At 43.7% G+C, this 23,800-nt stretch overlaps 1 protein-coding gene across 2 annotated transcripts; it reads left to right on the forward strand.

Moving 5' to 3' along the window:
• Positions 1-9,506: 9,506 nt before the first annotated feature.
• TMEM14A (transmembrane protein 14A) lies at positions 9,507-23,511 on the forward strand. 2 transcript variants are annotated; one of them, XM_075145199.1, is made up of 5 exons: positions 9,507-9,602; positions 10,960-11,045; positions 12,788-12,889; positions 21,844-21,931; positions 22,923-23,511. In XM_075145199.1, exons 2-5 carry the CDS (start codon positions 10,970-10,972, stop codon positions 22,960-22,962), a joined length of 306 nt encoding a protein of 101 aa, XP_075001300.1. In that variant the 5' UTR covers positions 9,507-9,602; positions 10,960-10,969; the 3' UTR covers positions 22,963-23,511. The 2 variants fall into 2 exon arrangements, with proteins under 2 accessions (XP_075001300.1, XP_075001299.1); XM_075145198.1 differs by lacking the exon at positions 9,507-9,602 and adding an exon at positions 10,069-10,142.
• The last annotated feature ends 289 nt before the right edge of the window (positions 23,512-23,800 follow it).

Genomic DNA, 23,800 nt, shown 5'->3' on the forward strand with positions numbered 1-23,800 from the left:
TGATCCAAATGTCTTTATCACCTCGGAAAATGTAAACTGTGGGAGTGTGAAATGTAAATTCTCCACCATCCAGTAAAGCACCAGGCCCAGATGGCCTCTCTGCAGAGTTTTTCCAATGATCCAATTTGCTGCTTCCGTCCCATTTATGATCCCTTTATTGAGAATCATAATAGGTATTCAAAAGACATTTAGTAAAGCAACCGTTAATTTTATTTTTGGATTTTGGAGCCAGAAGAGAGTCTGGAAATAGGTTTGCTTGTCCACTTATTGTTACCTTCAACTGCATGGGATGCATCCAGAACACAACTCTCTCTCGTTTGAGCAGTGTCAGCCACATGGCTGCAGGCAGCTGCTTGGCCATGCCCCTTGCTCTCCCTGCTTCTGTGCCCACGTGCCTCTCAAGGATGGCTCTCCCTCACTATGGACCTGGCAGGGATGCACAGCCCCCCGTGTGACAAATGGCATAGATAATGTCACCTGTGAAGACAAAAATGTACCGAAAGTGTGTATGTGTGTGTGTCTGTGTCTGTGTATTAAATACACCAAACTGCCTGGTCAGCATTTACCCAATCTGATCATGTTACAGAAGATGACTATCAGCCAGATTAAACAGTTACTGGGGAATTAAAAAGAGACTTGACCCAAAGCAGGAGTCAGACTGAAAAGAAGCATAAAAGACATGTGAAAACTCTTAACAGGACGGAGAGACCTTGGAGGGGAAACAGCTTTCTCAAGGGCGTGTGGTTCAGCCAAGGACTTGTAGGGAGCTGCAGGGGTCTGGATAAAGGTAGAGGACCCACATCTCCCACAGGAGGCATGTGTAAACAGGGATACCTGCAATCTTTGGGAAGCGGGGGTGTTTTTGTAACCCGTACTGCCCAACGAGTGAGGGGATGCATACAACTCTGTGCGTGTGTGTGTCCGTGTGTTTCTCTGTGTATGTGTAACACTAAGAAGGCTTTGGGATTAGTTATAGGAGACTGTTTAGAACTTTCTAGTATGGTTTGCCTATTGTATTACTGATCTTGTATGCATAGTTCACTGGTTGCTGGTTAATTACATACTGTCAATAAAGCAATAAACTGCTTTGATCCATATTTATTTTAAACTATGTGAACTCAGCATTTTTTCCCTGCAACGTCTAAGGGGTTGCTGAAGCAACCAGAGATCTCTGTAGCACAAGGATTTTATGTTTTCTTCCAGAGTATTGACACTGAATAAATTCATGTAAAGAATAAATTCACGTTTAGTGAATCACATCTAAATAAAGGTGAGATCCCTTAAGTGCATACAGTATTTGTCTCAACATAATTATTCTGAAGTAAGACATTACACATACGGTTATTTCAGACCTATTTCCTAGGAGTTTATATGCAGATGTTACATGGTTAGCATTTGCAATTAAACATGCTGTTATACTTCAATTTGGCGATCAGCACTCACTGTTTGCACCATATTTTCCCTTCGAGTTGTCTGTGAAAAGAACAAACTGGGCTGGATTTGGATCTCAATTACCACAATCTGACAGAGAGGCCCCACTAAAGAATCAAAATAGTAACTGTACAGGTGTTCAGCTAAGCCCCACTAAAGAATCAAAATCATAACTGTACAAGGGTTTTTTGCATGTTGCAGAGTTTCACTAATCCTATAGGTTTTTGAGGTTTTTTTGTAACATCAACTCAGAATTTCCTTTTTCTGTAAGACAGACAAATCTTTTCAATTTTACCCATTTAATTTGCCTGGCCAATTTTCCCTCCTTCCGTAGCTGTAATAACATACTCCAGTATTCCCTAAAGCATGTTTTGCTGTGCATGCCTGGATATGCTAGTCAGTGCTAATTTGCTATAACCCTGCTGTCCTGACTTTCCCAGACCGCACTAATACAAATGTAGGCAGTTTGGTCCAAAGCGTGGACTTTGCGATAGCCTCACAGCCCTGAATATTGCCCAGCATTGACGGCAAACTCTCCACCCGTCCTTGCAGTACGGATAGGGCATAAGCAGGCAATCAATCAGGAAGGCTCTAGCACTTACCAAACAATGAACTTTGAACAACTTGGTAAAGGAAATAAACACAAAAAAAAAAAATCTATTTCTGGGCTGAGATTGTAGCTGGATATCCCAGCCAAAGATAATTGTATTTCACAAAATTGCAAACCTCACATGAGGGTTTATAGTGGAAAAACACTGACAGGCCATTGTCTGTGGCATTGTATTCACAATGCTGTAATTATAGCTTTACCATAATGAGTGTAACTCTGGTCAGAAAGATGGCAAGAATATGATATTTCTCCATGGAATACTTCTTCCTTCATAGATGTTTGGCTTGAAATCTGGAGTTTAAGTTGCAGTTTTGTTGGCATTATTTTTCTCACATTTTCATTTTTTGGGGCTGATCTATGTAAGTGCTTTAACTTGGCTTCTCCTTTTAGGTGTACAAATAAAAATTACTTTATTTTTTCCAAGCTTGATTAATTGCACATAAAAGTAGATGTGTAAACACTTTCTATCATTTGATGTTTATAATCCTCCCTTTGCACCCACAGCGGTACTCCTTCGGGTATTATCAGCCACAAAAACTGAAGATAGCTTTTTTCTCTTTTTTCAGATTAGGTCGCTGCTGTTATTAGGCAAGATCCCTGAGGTCTCACTGAGCGGTGCTCCTCCAGGCCGGCTTGGCAGGAGATATAGCCTAACCCACGCTGCCTGATGACAACCACCATGAAATACCAGTCTTACACCCACCAGGGGCTCCTTTACCATGATTGTGGAAGTTTTCTAGCTCGTCTGCACTGAAGGAGCAGCAAAAAAACCCTCAGCAGAGACCAAATATCTGGCTCCATAATCAACCAAACATGCGATCTAGTACTGTCTAATATACCCTCGTGTATCTAAGTGTGGGATGAACTTTGGAAGGAGAAGGAAAACAACGTCTGAACTGTTAAAAATGTTACTTCTGATAGGTCTAAAAGATGGATTGGTAATCATTACTGGAGGCTGCTGAGTAGTGGGTGGTCCTCCTTACTGGATGTCCCAACTCTAATGTGCTCAGAAGAGGAAACAAGGTCAGAATCTCACTGGGAAAGTGCTGGAACAAGAACATTGCCTTGAGGGCCCAAGCCTGTTCACCACTTTTTTCTCAGTAGTACTTGTGTAAGCAATACTCCTGATGTTAATGTGATTATCAAAGGCAGAAGGAATACTCATACAAATAAGGGTTGGGATTCATGCCTAGTAATCTGTCTAATCTGGCACTCTCTCTCCTTCAGCTGCACTAGATGTTTTCCAGCAGAAGACTCAAATAATACATCCAAAATACACCAATATCCTGGGGAAAAATTCTATCATAGCTTACGAAATCTTTCCCGGGACATGAGTATTCATCAAGTTCTGCACAGACAGAGCAGAAGAATCCCAGGGAAAAAATGCAACATCAGGAGGGCTATAGTTTAGTCTAAGGGTCACTTTCTAAGTGCTAATACTATGTGGATTGTCCTAAAACCGCATGTTTTCTCAATAGAGTACAACGCAGTGTTAGTGATCTAAGCATCAGGTTTCACTGAGGTAAGAGAACCCTGAGGTATCACCTTCAAAAAATACAATACAAACTCCTACCAACATCACATTTGTCCCCACATACCTGTGGACACAAAACCAGGGCCCTGAAAAGAACACGAGGGATGCCCTGGTGGGTCAGACCAACATCCAGCTACCCCCAGTATTCTTTCTTCAATAACAAGAGTTGCTATTTAAAGAGAACATGCAAGCCAGGCATATACATTTCCTTTGTTCTCCTCCAGCATTCACAATCATTGTATTAGGGATGTTAGGGAGCACATCCCTACTCATTCCTTTTAGCATCTCTTCATGAACCTGTAGTCCATTTAATCATTTAGTCTCCTTTCCAGTCTGCTGACCTATCTGCTTCCAAAACCTCTGCTGGCAGCAAATTCCAGAAATTCACTATACCTGCTACATAAAAAAAAGTATTCCCTTTTATCTTTTCTAAACCAATCTCTTATCGGTTTCAATGAGTGCCCCCTAGTTCTAGTACTGCAGGATTTGGAGAAAAACAATCTGCATTCACTCTCTCACTGCCTTGATTTTATAAATCCTCATCATATCCACTCTCTCCAAATTGAAGCTTATGCTGTGGATAATCTCACTCCCTTCTATTTGCCCCCTGAGAGTATGGCATGTGGGTTTGAGCGGGACTGTCCCTTCGCCTTTCACTCCCCTCTTCGATACATGAGCAAGGACCAGCTCTCTAAGACTGCAGTTTCAGAACAGAAATGTCAACAGTGAGCTAAATCTTCTGATGATTTATCATCCTGGCTCAGCACAGAGTTCACTGAATACCAGAGGTGGTTCAAGGAAGGGACTGAGAATGGGGAAGCCAGCAATTGAAATAAGTTATTGCAAAATCACAGCTTGAGCCACTCTCCATGCACCCCATAAAAGCTAGGATCTCGCAGACCTCTTCCTTCTGGGAGGGATGTTGTATTTTACTTTCCTTTCTTTTTTGGTGTGAGAATGATCCGAAGGATGCTTATAATTTGGATACTCCAGTCCATAAGCTTGCCCATACTGGATCTCAACAAAGGTCCAGCCAGCTCATGCTCCTGTCTCAGTCAATGGCCACAGGTAGGAGAAAAACAGCAAGAACAGTGTGCATGAACTGATGTCTAGGAAAGAGTAAGGACAGGGCATGCATATACGAACTTTCATCCTAAAACCTTCCTAGCTTCAAACTATTTTTCAGCCCAGGAAGCTGCCTTGCGACATATACAGGTTTTAGGTATGCCTCGGTGTATCTGCTAGAATTTGAAGAGGGCAAGGGATCCTGTGCCTCTATCCTTCAGTGAGAAGGAAAACTCTTGTCTCTCAGTGTGTGCAGCTGAAAACAGACCCCCCTGTACCAAGCACATAGTGGAGAGAGGTATCAGAGATCTGATGTCTATCATAGGACAACAAATATTAGGGAAAGGGTCTGAAAAGATACACACATATAAAAATCCCTCCTCCGTCCCAAGAAACTTTCATCTTCATGAGTTGTTTTCAATCAGCTGAAAACATCACACAATGACAAACAAGCCACTTCAAATGTCTCTGAAATCCCTCAGGGCTTCACTCTGACTTCCTGAACTGCTTTAAGATCCACATACTTATTAAGAAAGATGGGAAATTTGGGATATCTCAGAAGCACAGCACAGCTAGTGGTCCTAATCTGGATTTATTTAGACCAAGGATTCCTGAGATACTGAAGAGAAAAATCTCCATTTCTTCAGGAGATGGAGTCTATCAGCTTTTGAGAACTCAGCTAGGAAAACCAAATCGCTATGCTCATCAGAACCCAAGGCAGTTTAATCACTCACTCTTAACATCTGCTACAGCCCTTTGATCATGCCTGGTGGGCAGAAACAGTTTTACATACGCTCTCCCAAATCACTGCATATCACAGTCACATTCTTGCATTTTTCTTCCCATTAATCTCTCCAATATTAAATGTAGATAGAACCTAATTTCGCTGGAGACTTCACACTAAATCATGGATATTGTCAGCTCCCAGGGCCCACAGGTAGGTTTTTGTGAGCATGTACCTTATTTCAGTGTTTTCTAGCTTCCAGAAATACAATGTTGGATTGAACATCTGGGAAGATTCCTGAGATACCACTGACCAACCATAATTCTGAGTTGCATTTCACTGAATTTACCAAGAATTTCAGTCGGTGCCATACCATAATGCTTTCTCACAGGCAAAGTTCCCTGAAAAGTCAGAGGAAATGCACAGCTTCAGGTTATCTCACTCTTTCTTGCTGATGCCTGCAGAGGCTCTCCTCAGCCTCCCACCTGGTCATGCAGTCCCAGCTCTTCCTTCGTGCTCTGATGCTTGTTAGACCCTCCTGACTTAACTAATTGAAACCAATGACTGACTGAACTAATTCAGCAGAAAGCTATGTATTTTTCTGCCTGGTTATGTTTGAGCTACTGAGTTGACTCAGCCATTGAGGATTGGGAGAGAAGGAGCAAAACTCATCAATTACTGCACAAAATAAGGGACTGGAAAGCAGAATTGGAAAAGAAGAGGCCCTTTTGGCAGCAGTGAGCTGTTAAATTTGAGCACCATCTCCTGTGAAATCACTGCCCAAGAATCCATCCCTTTTTCCTTTGCAGGCTTTAGTATACATTTAGTTTATAGAAAAGGCCTTAGTTTGTGTGGCTGTTTGTTAATGTATATGTTCTGCCAGATTGCTTCATGGTTATTATAAAGAGCGGTACCTCTGCATTTTACCATTTGATTGAATTGCCAGGGATGATTCTGGATCTAAGCTTTCATACTAAATTTTCAAGGAAGTGACACCTCAGGACTGAAGGGTAATGACCCATAAAGGCAGCCCAATGAGACTGTAGATCAGTCTCCTCAGCCTTTTAAAATAACCTTCTATTACTTTAACACCACTGTCCTTCTCACTGCTTATATACGTATGTATGTGTATATATGAAAGCTTACAGAATTTATTTCTAACAATCACCTTTTTGTACTGGAACATGATAACTGACTTCTTCCTTATTTAACTACAGATTATTAAACCTGAAGCCTCTGAATCGGCATTTCAAAAACTGTATTTTGTTCCTCTTCCTTTTCCACAGTCCCACCTGATGAAGAGAACAATCTTCTGCACAAAAATCTTCCAGAATTACAGCTGTCTCAGGGTGCTTAGCTGCTCCTTTTTCCCCCACTCAGGGCCTTTTCTTCTCTCTCTGGTATTTTAGAGGCACTCTTCCATTCTACCGATCCTTTCTGGTATCACGTTATGTTCTGGGATAGCAGTTAGCATTCAATCTTACTTGGAGCTTTCAACTATGAGTAGCCTTTAGTGTTAATACAGGAAGACCAACAAAAACCGCAAACAGCTTACAGCAAGAGACAGGTCTTTTATGTGATACATCCTGCCAATACCCTCTCTAACAGGTAGCCTGAGCTAATATGTTCAAGCGGAGGGAGACAGGCTGCGTTACACAAACCCCTTAGAGGCTTCTAGTTTTATACAGAACACTAGCAAAGCAAGGCACAAGCTCAGCCTTTCTCTGGAGAGAGTGCATACATTTAGATGTGAATGCAGGTAGGCCTAGCAAAAGGTCACACATGATCAACATGGGTGGAACTTTCTGGGGACTGGGCTGTACAATTTTAAGAAGCCTCTGCTCAACATTTTTTTAATCCTTTTTCTCTTCAGGATACATTTTCACAAAGATGGAAAAATATATCCCTGAAACTAAAGCAATTTACTTGCCAAATTTGAAAGCTGTTTTTCCAAACCAGAGAGATGCTAGAAACCATTCAGTGAAATGATTACGTTTGTAATGCAAAACCGTGTATTCTCCCATAAATTCATCCTTGTAGTTGGCTTGATTGTTGTAAATGTAACTTTCCAAAAACAAAGCAAACAAATCATAATACAAAACAAAACAACCAAAACAAGCTAAAATAAAACGGCTGGAAGCAGACACCCAACAGGGGAAATTTCAGCTCAGACTGGCAGTTATGAACAACTGAAAACTAGAATAGAAAGCGCTTAGCAACATTAACACGAGCTTTGCTGCTAGCTCTGTTATACCTCGCTGTTAGGACTGAGGGGTTTGATTTATCATCCTACCAACAAACTAATTTAATGAATTCTCCGCCATTAAACACCTCCCACGGGAGACTACCTGTGCTGTAAAATACAGAAACCATTTCACATCAGACAATAGTTTAAATAACAGTTTAGGGAAAACAATACCAAATACTTTTCATAATTGAAAATTGAAGGGAACATAACAAGCAGCATATAATTACGTCAATTCAAATTTAGCCCAAACTTCAGGGTTATCCAGTCTACTTCACTGAGGAGTATCATTGAATCAGTAACCACACTGGTCATTATCCCAGAGGTGCCAAAAGACACTGTACTTGTTCCACGATGGAGCCCCCTCAAATAAAATTGCATGGCTTTGCTCCGTTTAATCCACTGTTTATTTTACTGTGCTTTTCAAGAGCCGCAAGTCTCAGAGTACTTCATAAAGAAATCCAAGATTTCTGGATTTCAGCTTATGAATCTGCTTTTGGTTTGCATTTTGGAGCCACCCTGCCCTCAAGTGTCCTGTGTGTTTGTTTTCCAAAGTTGCTGTACCTTCAGTCTTTCTTTCCACAGACACTGGTGAGATAAGGAGAGGGTTCTGTTTTCCACCGAGCAGACGGACTTGGACAGCTCACATGGAGTGGGTTTGTGTCACAGCAGTTAAACGCTAACAGAAAAAACAAATGGAACATTAGGAGTGGAAATTAAATACGTTAACCCTAATGAGAACACTGATTCGCTTTCCAGCAAGCTCTTTGGAGCGGAAAACTCCCACACCTTTAAGCAAAGAAATCTAAAGGAAACACAAGATTTTGGCAGGGATTTTCAAATGACCCCTGCAGAAGGCAGGTATCCAAGTCCCATCACACGGCATTGTGCGTCTCCCTGTTGTGACCGTGTTTATGCTCAGCCTGTTCGTGGGAACAAGGGAAGCGTGGGGAATGTCACAGGCAGGCACCCCCAAGTTATTGCTGAGGGACACGTCCCATGCTGGTCAACAGCTTACTTGAGAGAAAGCTAAATAAATACTGCAGAGGGTGACAAAATACGGACAAAAATAGCTTGTAGTAGAATAGCTCCAGCAAAGAGGGCTAGCAGACAAGAAGTCAAGGTGTTAAAATAACCACGTCAAGCCATTTCATAAATTAGCTACGTGTGTAGTATCCAAGTCTTGGGGTTTGCACTCGTTGATTTCCCCTGATAAACGTGTGTCTGCTCACCTGACATGCAGGCAACCCTCCAAGTTTCAAAGATACAGGCGAGGAGAAGGATAAGGAGAGAGGAACCGCCCTGCGTGAGGGGCAGCAGGCAGAAGGGCCCCTGGCGCAGCAATGAGCGCCTGTCGCTGGGTTGCAGGGTGTCCCTGGGGCGGTGCTGGCAGGAGACCCTCGCCCCAGCCCCTGCCCAGGTCTCCATGCGATGCGTGCCCTTTGAGGACAAGCGGCTCCACAGATATGACTCCTTCTCGTTCATGAGTTCTGTCCCCAACATGGCAGGACAGGGTTTTTTAGGCTTAAAAGGCTAAAATAAGCCACGGATCTTCCCGCTGTCCGTGGAGCCCGGGCAGACGAGCCGCCTGAGGGCAGGACGAGAGTCTCAAGAGGCGGGAGCCGCCGACGCCGGAGCTGGCCCTGCCGCTGAGGGGCCCCGACAAACACAGGGCAAAGGCCCGCTGCCCTGCGCCAGCACGGGCATGCCTCCCCGCCTCCCGTCTGAGCCAAGTGCCACAAAACGCCGCTTCCCCCGCGCAAGGAGCTCCGCAAACGGCAGTGCGGCCGGGCCCTAGCGCAGCGCCGCCATGATACCGGCAGGCGCCCTCTTTCCCCCTCGCCCGGGCGCAGGCCCGCCCAGGGGCCGAAGCCGGGGAGGGGGCGGTGAGGCGGCGCCGGCCCTGCGACGCCTCACGGCGCCCGCCGGGCGCGGGAGGAGGGGCCGGAGGAGGTCGGAGGGCGGTGGGGCGGGCGCGGCGCGGCGGGAGGAGGTACGGTGGGGCGGCGGAGGGGCGCCGTGTCCAGCGGGGCTGAGCCGCGGCGGGGGCGGCTGAGGGCGAGCGGGCCGCGGGGGGGGCGGTGGAGCTTTCCTCCGCAGCGACCTGCGTTCTGGCGGGGGCTCCGCCGCGGAGGGCGGAGGAAGCGAGCGCGGGGCTGCGCGGAGCGGAGGCGGGGGAAGCGTGGCGAGAGGCGGGCTGCGGGGGGGAGCGGGCCCGGCGGGCCGCGGCAGGAGGTGGAAGTCCCCACCCGAGGGAGAGCGGCCGGCTGCGCTCGGCCTCGGCCCGCCTGCCTAGGCCACGAAGGCCGGGTGGATCAAAGGCCGGGCTTTGAGCCTGGCCCTTGCCTCTGCAGACCTCGTTTTCGGGGGTGCCATGTCCCCCTAAAACCACCTGTCTTCCTGAGGGGGTTACAGCTGGGGGGGGCTCGCTGTGAGTTGCTCACTTAAATATCAAAGGCTTGACATCAAATGATGAGTGTGCACTTTTGCCTGCCACCCCTTTAACACTGTGATCAAGGACACACCCACACAGGTAAAAAGGATGCACTTAATTAAGTGTACACTTAATTTGGGAGAAGGAGGGGAAAGGTGTATCCCACCAGCTGGTGGGAGAGAGGCCATAGTGCTGCTGGGGCTGTCAGGCTGCAAACTGCTGCCACTTGTGCCTTTACAAAGCAGAGCTGGGGAAGTAGGGATCAGTATTACAACAGTAACTTAAGTGCTTTTTGGAGAACAGAAGCCTAACTTCGGACAATGCATCAAAATCTAAACGTGAAACAAAAGGGGCATGGACAGAGATAGGATAAAGCTTCTGTACGTATAGCTTCCCGAAGACGGCCTAGGTTTCTGTCTGGAAACTTGGGTAGACTGAAAATTCCTGGTTTTGCTTGGCGTTGCAGGGTCTGTGACATGCCGCTTGAAGTACACCAAGTACAGCCTGGTTGAAAGGGCACTAAGCTGTGCACTCCGAAGACCTGCATGTATCAATAGCGTATGCCCAGATCAGCCACGTGGCACAAATGCAACAAAACTGATGCTTTAGGTGGTGTCAGGCTTTTTGCTTGCATATGTGTATTTTTGACTGGGAAAAATGCATGCCACTACATCCTCAACATACCAATTTCCCCTAATGGAAATATGGTATACCTAGATACTGAGGTGTAAGGAAGGGCAGCAGTTAGTGAAACAATGATACAACAGACACACCTTCACCTTCTGAATGTTTTGACACAGTAGTCAAAACACAACTTAGGACAGTGTAGTGTTATTTAGAACACTTTAATGATTTTTTTTTTTACCAGGAGGAAGGAACTTGTTTGTCTTTAGTTGCAATGTGTTTTTTTCCTCAGAGTTGGGACCATGGCTATTGACTGGATTGGTTTTGCATATGCTGCATTGCTGGCTGTTGGAGGTGTTGTAGGATACACTCGTAAAGGTAAACACTGAGACAGCAGGGTTTGGAAATGAAGCGTTTGAGTTTCCTCTCCACTACGCTTTGTAAAAAAAAAAATTGATGCAAGACATGAAAACTTTGCTATAATGAACACGACTGCATCTTAAATCCATCCTGCACTGCTATAAATGAGCTGAGTCTCATGAGGTTTACTTGGGTCAACTTAAGCATTTAAGTGGTCACTTTTTTCTGTTAATCTAACAGAGTTTGTTTTCAGGGCAAAAAGGGGCTGTCATGTTATCTTTGACCTTCAGTATATTTTGGGCCTTCTCATTTCCGTTAATCATTCCTGTGTTGAGCACAGTAGATGATCTTTGATTAAAGTTTATTTTCTACGGAGGCATCCTGGCTTGATTTTGAGATTTCCAGATGCAAACTGGAAAGAAAACCCTTCAGTTGCGTATTCTGATCTGGTGGTTAATTACCTCTTAGATATTAACTCCAAGATAATCAGGTTTTAGGTTATCGTGTGCTATAAAGCGCGTTTTCCATATTTCAGTCATTTTTGCGGTCCTTTCCAGCCAGCAGCGCCCAGCCCGAGCCGAGCACAGCATCCCGGCAGAGGTCGCAGTGGTACTGAGGACGGGCAGGCGGGATCCCCAGGCTGATCCCCGTTAGCTCTCCCACAAAGTGCACGTCCCAGCAGCGCATCAGTCGTCTTCGCCATGGCCATTATCCATCCCGATTCTTGTGATTTAGGGTCACTGTTTCCCTGCGTAGAGTGCACTTGCTTTGCTCTTAGAGACACGGCTTTATATCTGACTTTCTGAAAACACTTGCTGTGTTTTTTCGTTTGCACCCAGCTGCACTCACTGACTATCCCACTCGCTTGTTCTCTTCACTCTTTAATAGTTGGTCAGTCTTTGTGGCAAATCTAGATTTTTTTTTTTTTTGGTAATGATTTCTGTTTTCTTGCAAATTCTTGATTAAAAATATTCAATATAACAGGACTGGGAGCTAAATGACATCTGGGGGTCTGGATTCTTTATTTATAAACATTTTGGGATCAGCTTAATCCAGATAATGCCTGCTGTGCTGATTCTATGCTTTTATCTCATGGTACAGAGTCAAATGCCTATTCAGAAGCCTAAGTGTATTACTGAAACTCTGGGCTTTATGAACCAGTTTTGTAATAGCACTGAAAGAAGATGTCAAGTTACTTTAAAAGCCATATTTTCATCCTCATTGCCATCTAATTGTTTTTTAATTATTTATTAATTAAGTGTGATGTTGGTGATACCATTTTTTTGTCCAAGACTGATGTCAGACTGAAAGGCTTATGACTACATGTGTTGTCCAATTTACCATTTATATATATTGACACATTTCTACCAGTTTTGGAGACTCCCAAGTGCTGTAAGATATAGTTAAAATCAACAGACAGTCCAGAGAAATTACAAAAATGCTTCTAAAGGTATGTACGGTAGAGAAAATAGCCAAATTTAGGTTTGTGCTTTGAAGATTATTTTTCCCGAATTGCAAGTATTACTAGATCCTGATCATCTCCCTCTAATTTAGTCAACTTTGCCCCTAATGCCATGCAAGAGAATGACCCAGTTACAGAAATATTACCTCTCTATTCACACTGGGTGAACTAGCTGCACTGTGGCAAAATCGGTTCTATTTTTAAAATATTTGGATAATACTGTGTAGAGAGAGAACTACTGTGTAAAGATTGAGCTTAAAGACGTATTGAGAAATAACACTTGATTGGTTTCTTGCAGGTAGTAAAATCTCTTTAGCTGCTGGTCTCACCTTTGGTTCTGTGGCTGGTTATGGAGCTTACTGTGTAACACATGATCCAAGAAATGTGAAGATATCATTGTGTGAGTGTTTTACTACAGTAAACAAATGAACAAAAAATACCCCAAAAAAGCAGTTTCCTAAACTGCATGTAAAATTCTCTCTTCTATTAAATTTTGAGTATTGCTTTGTGTCCTGGTTCCGGCTGGGACAGAGTTAACTTTCTTCCCAGTACCTTGGGGGGTGTGTGCTGTGTTTTGGGTTTAGTGTGAAAGGAGCATTGATGGCCTATTGATGCTTTGGCTGTTGCTGGGTGGTGCTTGCACCCGGGGGGTGGGGGGGCACAGCGGGGGTGGTGGACCCAGCTGGCCAATGGGGTATTCTATACCACGTGACATCATGCTCAGTATAAAACCGGGGGGGGGGCCTCGTCCCCCCCTCCCCCATTCGTGACACGCAGTCGGCGGTCAGTGAGCAGTTGCATTGTGTATCGCCTGCTTTGTATATTCTGTTATTGTTGTTGTTCTCATTGTTCTTGTTACTGTTCTACTTCGTTTTATTTTCAATTATTAAACTGTTTTTATCTCAACTCGGGAGCTTTCCTACTTGTGCCCTCCCGATTCTCTCCCCCATCCCACCGGAGGGGGGCTGAGCAAGCAGCTGCGTGGGGTTTATTTGCTGGCTGGGGTTAAACCACAACAGTCCTTTTTGGTGCCCAAAAAGGTGGGGCTGGAAGGGTTGAGATAACAACAGATTAATTAGAGCATATTAAAGAATTTATATCTGTTAACATATTAATTTGTCCTGCACCATGCTCTTGTTTTTACTGTACCTGTTAAAGACTGGAGTTGGGTTTTGTAGTCTGCTGTGCTCTGCAGTGATTGATGATGTTTTGCCTCAGAGATTTGTTACTAAAATGCTGGCATTGGGGGTTATTTGGTATTTGGGATTTGTAATGAAGCCGTTACTGTATTTCGGGTACCACCTCATGGAGACCATTAGCAATAATACCTTTTCCTCTGAGAGATTTTTTATGGAGGAAATAGAGAATGGCACCCTCGCTACCTTCCTCTATGATGTCGTCTCCTTTGTTAAAATAACTTGCCAGTACCTTGAACATCCCTGGGTAGTTAAGATAGATCTATTGGTGCTCCTTGGAATATTGTTTTGGTTTTATCCAAGATTAGTAAGCAATTTAAGAATGTCATCCAGAGATCTGCCCCAAGGCTGGATAGTTAGAACCATAGAATCATAGAATCATTAAGGTTGGAAAAGACCTCTAAGATCATCGAGTCCAACCATCAACCCAACACACCATGCCCACTAAACCATGTCCCTAAGCACCTCATCTACACATCTTTTAAATACTTCCAGGGATGGTGACTCAACCACTTCCCTGGGCAGCCTGTTCCAAGGCCTGACCACTCTTTCAGTAAACAAATTTTTCCTAATGTCCAATCTAAACCTCCCTTGGCGCAACTTGAGGCCATTTCCTCTCATCCTATCACTAGTTACTTGGCAGAAGAGACCAACACCCACTAGCCGTGCTGGAAGTGATTTATGATGACCTGAACAACGAGCAATTATCCAAAGACCCAGATGAAGTCAAATGCACCCAACCCATGTGGCGGAAGTTTGTACGGAGCGCACCAGCATCACATGCAAACTCATTGGCAATGATGACCTGGAAAGACAGAGAGGAACAAAGGGTGGATGAATTGGCTGGCCAACTCCAGCAATATGAAGAAAGTCTCTGCTGTGGAGAAACTGTCTCGGGAGGTCCAGCAACTCAAAGAGAATATGTCCTACTCCCCACCTGCACGGGCCAGCGTCTCAGCCATTAGGAGCAAGCGTCTCTCTGCTCAAGAGAGGAGATATTGTGGATACACACGCCGGGGCACCCTGTGGTTTTACCTGCGTGGCCACGGAGAGGACATGAGGAAGTGGGATGGAAAATCTACCTCAGTCCTACAGGCACGGGTACATGAGTTGCAAGGAAAAACAACCACAAAAGGGGGTTCTTCCAGGAAAACTGCTGCTCCAGTCTCCAGTGAGCAGTTTCCCAGACAGAGTAGAAGGGCCGATTACACTTCTGACCTTAATAAAGGGACTTCTGACTCATACTTACAAGAAGTGGATAGCGAATATGATGACCAGCCAGGTGGAGGAAAGGGACAACCGGGTTTACTCGTCTGTGTGGATTCGATGGCCTGGCACATCAGAGCCACAGGAGTATAAGGCACTCGTAGACACCGGTGCACAGTGTACCCTGATGCCATCAAGCTATAAAGGGGCAGAACCCATCTGTATTTCTGGAGTGACAGGGGGATCCCAAGAGTTAACTGTATTGGAGGCCGAAGTGAGCCTGACTGGGAATGAGTGGCAGAAGCACCCCATTGTGACTGGCCCAGAGGCTCCGTGCATCCTTGGCATAGACTACCTCAGGAGAGGGTATTTCAAGGACCCAAAAGGGTACCGGTGGGCTTTTGGTATAGCTGCCCTGAAGATGGAGGAAATTAAACAGCTGTCCACCTTGCCCGGTCTCTCGGAGGATCCTTCTGTTGTGGGGTTGTTGAAGGTCAAAGAACAGCAGGTACCAATCGCTACCACAACAGTGCACCGGCAGCAATACCGCACCAACTGAGACTCCCTGATCCCCATCCATGAGCTGATTCGTCGACTGGAGAGCCAAGGAGTGATCAGCAAGACTCGCTCACCCTTTAACAGTCCCATACGGCCAGTGCGAAAGTCCAATGGAGAGTGGAGACTAACAGTAGACTATCGTGGCCTGAACGAAGTCACGCCGCCACTGAGTGCTGCCGTGCCGGACATGCTAGAACTCCAATATGAACTGGAGTCAAAAGCAGCCAAGTGGTACGCCACAACTGATATCGCTAATGCGTTCTTCTCAATCCCTTTGGCAGCGGAGTGCAGGCCACAGTTTGCTTTCACTTGGAGGGGCGTCCAGTACACCTGGAACGGCCTGCCCCAGGGCTGGAAACACAGCCCTACCATTTGCCATGGACTGATCCACACTGCACTGCAACAGAGTGAGGCTCCAGAACACCTGCAATACATTGATGACATCATCATATGGGGCAGCACAGCAGAAGAAGTTTTTGAGAAAGGGGAGAGAATAGTCCAAATCCTTCTGAAGGCTGGCTTTGCCATAAGACAAAGTAAGGTCAAGGGACCTGCACAGGAGATCCAGTTTTTAGGAATAAAATGGCAAGATGGACGTCGTCAGATCCCAACAGATGTGATCAATAAAATAACAGCCATGTCCCCACCAACTAGCAAAAAGGAAACACAAGCTTTCTTAGGTGTAGTGGGTTTTTGGAGAATGCATATTCCAGATTACAGTCAGATCGTAAGCCCCCTCTATCAAGTGACCAGGAAGAAGAACGACTTCAAATGGGGCCCTGAGCAACGACAAGCCTTTGAACAAATTAAACAGGAGATAGTTCAGGCAGTAGCCCTTGGGCCAGTCCGGGCAGGACAAGATGTGAAGAATGTGCTCTACACCTCAGCCGGGGAGAATGGCCCTACCTGGAGCCTCTGGCAGAAAGCACCAGGGGAGACTCGAGGTCGACCCTTAGGGTTCTGGAGTCGGGGATACAGAAGATCCGAGGCCCGCTACACTCCAACTGAGAAGGAGATATTGGCAGCATATGAAGGGGTTCGAGCTGCTTCGGAAGTGGTTGGTACTGAAGCACAGCTCCTCCTGGAGGAGCATCCACCCCGACTGCCGGTGCTGGGCTGGATGTTCAAAGGGAGGGTCCCCTCCACACATCATGCAACCGATGCTACGTGGAGTAAGTGGGTCGCACTGATCACACAACAGGCCCGAATAGGAAACCCCAGTCGCTCGGGAATCTTGGAGGTGATCACGAACTGGCCAGAAGGCAAAGATTTTGGAATATCCCCAGAGGAGGACGTAACACGTGCTGAAGAGACCCCACCGTATAACAAACTACCAGAAAACGAGAAGCAATATGCCCTGTTCACTGATGGGTCCTGTCGCCTTGTGGGAAAGCATCGGAGATGGAAAGCTGCGGTATGGAGTCCTATACGCCAAGTTGCAGAAACTGCTGAAGGAGAAGGTAAATCGAGCCAGTTTGCAGAGGTGAAAGCCATCCAGCTGGCCTTGGACATTGCTGAACGAAAAAAAAGGCCAGTACTCTATCTCTATACTGACTCATGGATGGTGGCAAATGCCCTGTGGGGCTGGCTGCAGCAGTGGAAGCAGAACAAGTGGCAGCGCAGAGGTAAACCCATCTGGGCTGCCGCGTTGTGGCACGATATTGCAAACCTGCCTGATTGTAAAAGTACGTCACGTAGATGCTCACGTACCCAAGGGTCAGGCCACTGAAGAACACCAAAACAACCAGCAGGTGGATCAGGCTGCTAAGATCGAAGTAGCTTAGATAGATCTGGACTGGCAACATAAGGGTGAATTATTTATAGCTCGGTGGGCCCATGACACCTCAGGCCATCAAGGTAGAGATGCAACATACAGATGGGCTTGTGATCGAGGGGTGGACTTGACCATGGACACTATTGCACAGGTTATCCATGAATGTGAAACATGCACTGCAATCAAACAAGCCAAGTGAGTAAAGCCTCTTTGGTATGGAGGATGATAGTTGAAATACAAATATGGGGAGGCTTGGCAGATTGATTATATCACGCTCCCACAAACCCGACACGGCAAGCACTGTGTGCTCACCATGGTGGAAGTAACCACAGGATGGCTGGAAACATACCCTGTGCCCCATGCCACTGCCCGGAACACCATCCTGGGCCTTGAAAAGCAAGTCCTATGGCGACATGGCACCCCAGAAAGAATTGAGTCAGATAATGGGACTCACTTCCGAAACACCCTCATAGACACCTGGGCCAAAGAGCATGGCATTGAGTGGGTCTATCACATCCCCTACCATGCACCAGCCTCCGGAAAAATTGAACGATGCAACGGGCTGTTAAAGACAACACTGAGGGTAATGGGTGGTGGGACATTCAAGCATTGGGACACACATTTAGCAAAAGCCACCTGGTTAGCCAACACCAGGGGATCTGACAGTCGAGCTGGCCCTGCAGACCCTTACGTACTGTAGAGGGGGATAAAGTCTTACTATAATACTGTTAATATGGCATATGGTAACCATAGAAGTGATGACATACAGTATTATATAGTAACTAATATCATACAATCCAGTTCATTGGCTATTTTCACCCAAAATTAAATCCTCTTGAGGTACACACCGGACTTCCCCATCCTTTCGCTTACCCACCAAGTGCACCCAGGTCCCTGAGCAAAAGCAACCCCACGGATGGGTTTTCCCTTGCCAGAGGCAGGAGTAACCCAGACTGTCTTCCCCAGCATATTTCTCATATGAGCTTTTGCTCAAGGACCTGAGTGCACTTGGTGTGTGTTACCACCTGGCAGCACCTCCTTTTATTAGATGGTTACCTAACATTGCAAATATTGCAAAATCCAACTGAGAAACATGGGAGAGTACTGGACTAAAATCATTAGCGCTACAGATTAGAGTGTAATTTGAGAAGTAAAGTAGGTGTGGGATCCAGTCTTGCATAAAGTAACATACCCTCAGCTCCCAATGAAACAAATAGTTTGACTTAGTGTTTTTCCTTTGCTGCTAAGAAAGACAGGATACAAACTATGCAATAATTGTTGTGTTATCTAGTTTGCCATAAAACCCTCATGGAGGCAAGAAACTACACTCTCTAAGGGGGACGTTAACCTCACACAACTGATTTGCAGTAAGAGCTTATGGGAGCTTGTCTCACTCATAGTTTTAGCAAAGGTGGCTTAGGCTGTGGTTTCACAGAAATGCATTTAAAATACATTTAATCCAGATTGTGTGAGTACAAAATCACTTTTTCTGAACTTAGTTAGAATTTATGGTATACTGTTCATGCTGGCTTTGTGCTTTACACCAGCCACAGTCGTAAAAATATCCATTTCAAAAATTGTTGAATAGCATTGTTAGCAAAGTATGTTCCCACAAGCTGAGTTCTTTACTAAAGATGGTAATGGCATACCTGATCTGCCTCTAGATGGCCTAAAATTGGGTATTCCAGCTTTGTGACCATGGCCTTGCTCAGATTAAGTTATCCCACTGTTAAAAAAACTCACCCTTTTTTGGAATGAAGGCATAGCCTTAAGTATATGATTTGTAATTTGTAATCATTCAGTGTGAGGTGCTTTTAAATGGTGTACGGTATTGTACTTTTATGGGTCAATTAAATCACTAATTTGGATACAGAATTTGTGGAAGAGAAGACTAATTAAAACTCACTAAATGTTGCCTGTTTCCCAATTCCCTGGTTTTGTAGGGACTAAAACAAAATTTCCACTAATCTGCTTGTGAACATCAGTTACACTAAAATATTGTCAGTGTTGTGCATTTCATGTAGCTGTAGGCTATGTGAGGACTTTCTCTCAACTGGAGAAATGGATATTACTAATTTAATAGAAATTACAGCAATATAGATGAGAGAGTTCACTACACCTGCCTTAGAAAGTTCGTATTATGTAGAGTAAAAGGAACAAAGACTTTTTAAAGCAGTCTTAGTTTAGAATGTTTACAAAGTAATGGTCTAATTGCTTAAAACCTAAACATATATTTAACCTTGGCTATGAATGGGTGGCCTGTTCAAGATCCACCTGTGCTGAATGAAACAAAGAAAGTGGTCTGAACTAACTCTGGTAATTTTTGCCTGAAGTGAGTTAGGAAGTTTTAATACAAAGTACTCTGCCAGGGCCAACCATTCAGGCTGGTTTTAAGCTCTTCCAGGCTGATGTATCTCAGTCTGGAAGAGGGTGTCTTCTGGCTTCTATATATGTAGATATCTCAAATGAATGAAGAACTCAGTAGGAAGACTTCAGAGGAAGGGAGAATTAGACACACTTGGAAACACCTGTGCGTCCACACCTTAAAAACCTTTGGTGGCTACTGTATCTGCTACTTTCAGAATAATAAGGGCTTTCTGTAAAAAATGTGTATTGCTTTTGTAGAAAATCAGAATGTTTTCACTTATGCCTAACCTCCCGAAGTGCCAAAAGCAACTAAAGCACAAATGAAAGAAGGAAATTAAGTGCATGGAAGAAAGTGACTGCTCTGAACTTGGAAACCAAAAGAGTAAATTGCAATGTAAAATGAAGCAAGTACCCAAACCTTTAAAAGGTTAGGAAATTAAAAAAAAAAAAAAAAATCCCCCTCCAAACCCATAATTATAGTATTTATCACCTACGCAAGAGTCTCCTACCATAATGTAGGTAATGTTTTAGTACAAGACCTTGACAGTAGGGTTCTTGTAACTTGTCCTACATACAAAGAGTATGTAGCATACTGATACCCCCATTTTAGTTGTTTTATAAATTATTCTTTCGGGCATTGTCCCACCCCCCCGAAATTAACTCTGTGCTTTCTTGAATACTTTAATGCAATGTTATGTGTTTGGAGTAGGTGTAAAAATTCAGACTTCAGTATGCAACAGTTAGTGCTATTCAGAGTGCAAGCTGATTTATTGAATTTCTGTTCTGAATCTGATTTACTGAATTGAATTTGGCTTGATTTATTGAATTTCTTTGACTGATTTAAGGTGAAACAGTGAATATCTAGCACTTCTGAAAATCAGGTCTAAAAGTCAAATGTCTTAAAAACATGTGAAAAGCCAGATACTAGTAACCGGAAAAAAGAACATTACAGAGTGAACGTGCTTTGTAGCTTGTAATTAATTGTAAATATACTCAGGGCTCTGGCAAGACACATACTGTGGAATAGTTCACTCTTCAGACATTCCTGAGAGGATCAAGGCTATGAGACCAGAAAATAAGAGCAATGGATAATGGAGCATAATAGGTTTTTTGCAGGGTATCTTTAATGAGTGCACATACATAACTTGTAGAGTTTTGTAAGATGCTTGTAACTGTCGAAGCTTGTTTTATAATGCTGGAGTGAGTTTAAAACTAATTCTTGTGGCCTGTGAGCACAGGACTGTCCACAGGAGTAGGCAGTGGAGTTTGAAGAGAATTAGCCAGATGGTTTAGCTGCTCCATAAAAAAAGGGAAGAGATTGGTGTAACTGCCATTGCTTTGGCTGCAAGAGTGATAAAGCCCAGCTGCCCGTGAGAAGTCCTGCCTCTCTGCCCACTTCTAGGAAGCATTTCAGGTGACACCTCTTTAACGATGCTAGCTATCTTTGCAGTTTTATGTATTTTCATCAGTCTTCTCATTTATGTAGTGCTCTGCAGCACTAGTTGGATACGAAATCCCCATGCTTGATCAGTTCATTGCTACCTCCATTTTTAGGTAAAACTTCTCCAGGAAGAAGGAATGTTTGTCTGATGTTTGTTCTCTGCTGCTTGCACTGCATTTGTTGCCCTCTTGGGCCGCCCAGCTCTTGTCATAAACAAGGGTGGTTCCCTCATAGCAAAAGGAAACAAGGGAACTTGTGGTCACGATGAAGGAGATGTTGATAGCCATATTCCATAGCGAAAACAAGTGGCAAACCTTTCAATCTAGTTTTTAAGGCTCGGCAAATAAAGAGCTAGCATTCTAAAAAGAAAACAGTTAAAGTTGGATGCTCTAGCTCCTTGAATAGTTAGAAAACAACTGCACTGATCTAGGGTGGTAGGATTTATGAGACGCTATTCCTGTAATTCAGCGTACATGTTACCGTTATGATGAAGATTCTTCCTACTTTATTTGTTATTCCCATGAATGGAGATACAGGGGAGTAGAATTCACTGTCTGACAAACTTACTTACTATCTGTGGAATAGGATTTAGCATTCTGCTGCATGTGGAAACCTTATTTGTAGCTGAAAGAAATCATAGCAGTGTATTTTGGAAAAGCAAGAATGTTTTTATAGACCCTATCTCTGATCTAATGTTTTATTAAATTACAGTTCATAGCAAAACATAGCAATGACCTTTGATAACTCTCCATGTTCCTGAATGGTCCACTGGGAGAAGTGAGAACATAAATATATTGAATTGTCTTTTACAGTCTCAGCTTTTCTTTTGACCATTATAATGGGAATGAGGTTCAAGAGGTCCAAGAAATTAATGCCAGCCGGACTAGTAGCATGCCTGAGGTAAACATATATTGAGGATCTTAATGTAAAGATTTCACTGATTTTCAAATAGTTGCCATTTGACATCTGATTCAAGCCAGTATCAGTGGAAGTTACTATCATCCAGCAACTGTATGGTTTAAGTGAAGTTAGGTTGGAGGTCACAATCCTGTTTCCAGTGAACAGCTTTTTGACCTCACTAGGTGGATATATCTGATATGGACTGACTTTCTCAGCACAGAAAGGAGAGATTTACAATTAAATATTAATGCATATTGATAAGGCTCTTGGAAGAACCTGAGGTAAGCCTCAGTGTTTTCAAACACATATGCATAAAATTAATCATCTAATTTCATACAACACAGTTGTCTTAAAAGACCAACACTTTGGTTTAGAAGTGCTGCATTCAAAACTACTGGAAGTGCAGTGCATGTCCGTTGAAAACTAGGACATTTTTGATCTGACCTAAGAACTTTGGTCAGTATGACTGCAAATTATGGTGTTTCTAACCATTCTGACTGTTTCATTGCTGCTGTTTATTTTGGCATTCTGGCAAACATAATTTTCTGTACTTATTATTTTGGAATTAAATTTTGGAGTCAGTCAAAACTTTTTTTTCCCAGTGACTGTAACTCAAAACATTTTTCAACTGTAAGTCAGAATCTCCATCTTCTGGAGCAATAATAACTCTTTGTTGTTACCAGATTTAATATAACACCATGAATTGTTTTACTCCAAATACATACAGGGAGGAAAAAATCAGATGCACATTGTCAAGATGCAAAATTTAAGAATCAGGACTTAAACTGGAAAATGTTATTTTCCATTGTGGATGGCTTTTCAAGCCTAGGTGGATGGTGTGTTTCAACAGACTCTGAGGCTGTAGATTTAGACATTTTAAAAGATTGCTTACTAGAGGCTCTAGTGTCAGGTATTTATGAATGTTCTATTATTTAATGATGACTTTCACTGTTTTTGTTCATGCATGTTTTTTGTTCTGGTTTTTTTGCAGCCTTTTGATGATTTTGAGGCTTGTTTTTATGCTGCTGTAGGAGAATTTCGCAACTTAAGAACCAAAGTATATCTGCCACTCCCACCGAACAAACAGGCAAGCTCTCCATACTTGAAAGACAAGTTTGAACACAAGTCTTACATTGCGTTTATCTTTTCTGTAACAGATCTGTACCTGTTATTTGATTATTGACATTTGCTGATATTTTGCAAGCTTTTTTTTAAACTAAGAGTTTTGTTGATGATATATTTTGATCTACTTCCGTTTAAGCAGTCTGTTAAGGGATCTTTCTCTAAGTTTGATCTCTTTCAGGGGTGCTGAGCGCCCAAGAAATTGAGTATCTCTGAGAGAAGAATATATATAAATACATGTTTATGCTAAAAAGATATATTGTATTGAACCATAATTTTGTAGCTTCTCAGATTAAGTAATCAATTCTAATCAGATTGTCAATTATTAATCAATAAAGGCTTGGGCCTGTACTGTGTTGCACTAGAAAACCCACCTTCCTTTCAAACACATGTTCTTGTTGAACTGGTTCTAAATGTAAAAACTATTATCAGTGATCAAATAAAATGTAAAATGTTCAGAGCTTCTCAGTTTTTTATGCAGACCAGTGACCCATTCTGTCAATGGAACACTCTGGTGATCTGCTTTGTACTCAGTACCGTTTAAAACATGTACCTGTAAATGCTGTAAACTGTAAATGCTGTAAATTGTAGAATACTCAATACTTAGTGAAGTAAGGAGGGGGGCCAGCAAAACCACTACCGTGGACTTCCGGAGGGCGGACTTTGGCCTGCTCAGGACACCGGTTGAGAGGGTCCCTTGGGAGACAGTCCTGAAGGGCAAAGGGGTCCAGGAAGGCTGGACGTTCT

Source organism: Calonectris borealis, chromosome 3, assembly GCF_964195595.1.
Source record: "Calonectris borealis chromosome 3, bCalBor7.hap1.2, whole genome shotgun sequence".
Classification (NCBI taxonomy): domain Eukaryota; kingdom Metazoa; phylum Chordata; class Aves; order Procellariiformes; family Procellariidae; genus Calonectris; species Calonectris borealis.